At 38.5% G+C, this 3,877-nt stretch overlaps 1 protein-coding gene across 1 annotated transcript in view; it reads left to right on the plus strand.

Annotated features, from left to right (window-relative positions):
* The window catches only part of Itsn2 (intersectin 2), a 104,032-nt gene that overhangs the window by 59,264 nt on the left and 40,891 nt on the right, over window positions 1-3,877 (plus strand). Inside the window, exon 22 of the mRNA XM_013013541.1 lies at window positions 3,476-3,540. Within this exon, the coding sequence (XP_012868995.1) occupies window positions 3,476-3,540 (65 nt within the window). The remainder of the gene's footprint in view (window positions 1-3,475; window positions 3,541-3,877) is intronic.

The following is a 3,877-nucleotide window of genomic DNA, read 5'->3' on the forward strand; positions in this document are numbered from 1 at the left end:
TATACCATGGGGGAGGGACATACAAAGCAACAAAGAAATCATCTTATAAATATGTTAGAAACAATAGCAAGAAAGAAAAACCATTTGAGTCCTTATCTTGGGGTTCATTTCACTAACATCAACTTGTCTGACCATTTCTGTTTGTCTCAGAGATATACTAGTTATTGCAAATAAATTTTTTGTATTTTGTTTTAGAGATAAGGTCTCACTGACTTTACCCTAGCTGCCCTGGGACTTAAGATTCTCTTGTACTGAAGTTTGATCTCAGAGCCTCATGCTTGCTTAGTATTTGCTTTACCACTTGAGCTGTGACTCCAACCCTTTTGTATCTTCTTAGTTTCAGCTAGTGTTTCTATTTTTTGTCCAAGATGAGCCTGGGACCATAATTTTCATATATGATCGCCCATAGTATGGGCTACAAAGTCCACCTTATTGATTGAGATGGCATCTTGCCAACTTTTTGCACAAGTTGGCTTTAAGCCACAGTCCTTCTGATCTCTGCCTCCTAAGTAGCTGTGATTACAGGTGTGAACCACCATGCCTAGACTATAATGCATTACTGAAATTCTCCTTGTTGCCAAATTGGACCATTCCCATATCTGAGCCTCTACGTTTCCTTGGACATAACTTCTCTGTTGCTCATAGCATATGACAGTATACTTATTGACTTGTGTTATCCATATTCCTTATTAGGTCCTAAGCTCTGTGTAAATGATACCCATGTCTTTGTTGTTGTATGCTTTTCATCTCTTTCATGATATGTGCATGTGCATGTGCATATGTATATGTATGTACTAGAGCTTGAACTCAACCTTACAATCTCATTTTTTGCCCACCACTGGTGCTCTACCACTTAAGCCACACCTCCAGTTCCTCATACTCAGTATAATCTTTTTGTGTGTATGGGGTAGGGGGGAGGGTGAGTATTGAGGCTTGAAGTCAGGGCTTAGGTACTATCCCTGAGCTTTTTTTGTTCAAGACATCACACACTACTATTGAGCCTCAGCTCCACTTCTAGCTTTTTGATGGTTCTTTGGAGAGAAGAGTATCATGAGCTTTCCAGCCTGGGCTGGGCTTCAAACCCCAACCCCCTCAGCTTCTTGAGTAGCTAGGTTATAGGCACGAGCCACCAGCACCCAGCCCTAGTATAATATTAATGCATCTTAATACCAAATAATATTAGGTTAATGAATGAGGAGAGAAGTGAATGAATAAACAATCAAATGAATGTAAGCCAAAAATTAGACAGGTTGAGATATCTGGCCTTTATTTTCCAGTGTTCAGGGAAGTCGAGTTGTCAAATGTATTTATTTATAAGGAAATAAGTACTCTAAAGTATCTATGGGCATCTGTCTCATGTGTTTAACATGAAAGTTGATCTAAATAGAAAAGCAGTCTAACACAATGCAAAGTACTGCTCTTGGCAATCAATAAGTTCTAGTACTGTTTTTGTCATTCCATAAGGAGAAACCTGTTTTGGTCTTGAGATTTTTTAATTGATTGAATGAAAAGGTTAAATTTAATAACCTTTTCAGTACTATCTATCATGGTTTAGTACAAATGCAGAAATTTACTTTTCAGACTGATATGAAAATTTGAAAAGAATAAAAGTTAAAGCTGCCAGGCACCCGTGGCTCATGCCTGTAATCCTAGCTACTCAGAAGGCTGAGATCTGGGGTTCAAAGCCAGCCCGGGCAGGAAAGTCTGTGAGACTCTTATCTCCAATAAAACACTAGAAAACTGGAAGTGGCACTGTGGCTCAAGTGATAGAGTGCTTGCCTTGAGCTGAATAGCTGAGGGACAGCACCCAAGCCCAGAATTCAAGCCCTACAACCGACAAAAAAAAGCTAAGCATTGGTGTATAATCCTAGCTACTTAGGAGGCTGAAATCTGAGGATTGCAGTTTGAAGCCAGCAGCAAGAAAAGTCCATGAGACTCTTATCTCCAGTAAATTACTCTAAAATGCCAGAAGTGGCACTGTGGCTCAAGTGATAGAGTGCTCATGTTGAACAAAAAAAGCTCAGGGACAATGCCTAGGCCCTGAGTTCAAGCTTCAGGACAAGCGAAAAAAAGAAGTTACAAAAATATGTAGCTGACATTTGTGTGCTGGCCCCTTCAAAAAATTATCTTACTTCGTTTTTTTTTTGTTTTTGTTTTGTCAGTCATGGGGCTTGAACTCTGGACCTGGGCTGTCTCTGAGCAATTCAGCTCAAGGCTAGCGCTCTACTACATGAGCCACAAGTGGGGGGTGGAGGGGGCTGGGAAGGTGGATCAGTGGTAGAGTGCTTGCCTTACATACATGAGGCCCTGGGTTCAATTCCTCAGGACCACATAAGCAGAAAAAGCTGAAAGTGGTGCTGTGACTCAAGTGGTAGAGTGCTATTTTTGACCTGGAGAGCTGAGGGACAGTGCCCAGACCCATAGTTCAGGCCCCATGACTGGCAAAAAAAAAAAGTCTCATGGACTTTGCTGCCTGGGCTGGCTTTGAACCATGATCCTCAGATCTCAGCCTCCTGAGTAGCTAGGATTACAGGTGTGAGCCACCGGCACCCGGCAAAATTATCTTATTTATTATTCATAACATGTTACAGAAAATAAAACTTTAGCAAGAGGAAGTTTAAGTGTTTTAAAGGATATTTCTTCTAACTTTCCATCAGTTACCAATGCTAAGAGACAAGTTAATGTGACTTGAAAGCCTGCAGTACAACCAGGCACAGTGGCACATGCCTGTGGTCTCAGCTGTGCAGGGGCTTTGGCAGAAAGATCACTTGAGCTCAGGAGTTCAAGACCAAACCAAACAACAAACCAAAACAACAAAAATGTAAAGCCTAGTAATAGAGAATTCAGCACTAAACAAGACAATTCCATTCATCATGGCCATCAAGTTTAATAAACTCTACCTTGTATAGACTTGCAAACTGCCTCGTTATATGGTTTACTCATGGATTTTCTGGGAAACCCTGGGACATCTCAGGTGACTAGTTCTTTAAAAACAGTCTTCCAGAGTTTTGAAGACAGCTTCCTGGATTAACAAAGCAATTAATGTTACACCTGTTCTGAGATATATTTTAAAATGTGATGTGCTCTGAACAAATAATAAAATTTACCAATATTGTCCTGGTTTTTCCCTAAACAAAGCCAATGCCTGTAGGTCCTTTACCAAGATTGCCATTTACTAATGTGCAGATGTCTTTTAAATTTCTTCATGAAGGCAAAATATCTCACAATTTGACAATCTATTGTTATATTGAAACTAAATATACCAATTTATAATTAGACAATTCTTCATCCAAAACAATTTGGTATATGAAAGTGTTCATAATAAGTGAGCTATATTAAAATTCTGAGAAAATCCTAGAAGAATGCACAACTAAAATCTGTTGTATTTCTCAAATATCTTGGTTTTGTTGTTGTTCTTGTTTTTTGTCTTTTTTTTCTTTCTTTGTTATCTTTCACTTGTGTATTTATTTGGCAGACCGGAAGCATTATATGCAGCTATAAGTAAGAAACCTGTATCTGCAGCCTGTCCAGTTGGAGAAGGTAAGTTTTAGCAATTTGTAAATTAGATAAGACTCAGTTATTTGACTTCACACGTGGCCATTCTCCCTTTTTCAGTGTCACAGAGTTTGTGAGGTTAGGAAATCCTGTCCCTGTCTATTTCATATGACTATAAAAGATACAGAAAAAATATGGCTGGAGTATTGGCAGTTTTAGAAAATCAGTACTATGAAAATTCAGCGTAGATGGCTAATTAAGATTATACTTTAAATTTTTTTTTAAACTTACAGATATTCAGGAAGAAAGGAAATTTCAGTGTACTTAGGTATTTGTAAATGTATTTAATTATAATGTGGCATATATATTATTAAGTAGAATT

Source organism: Dipodomys ordii, unplaced genomic scaffold (genome assembly GCF_000151885.1).
Source record: "Dipodomys ordii isolate 6190 unplaced genomic scaffold, Dord_2.0 Scaffold20, whole genome shotgun sequence".
Classification (NCBI taxonomy): domain Eukaryota; kingdom Metazoa; phylum Chordata; class Mammalia; order Rodentia; family Heteromyidae; genus Dipodomys; species Dipodomys ordii.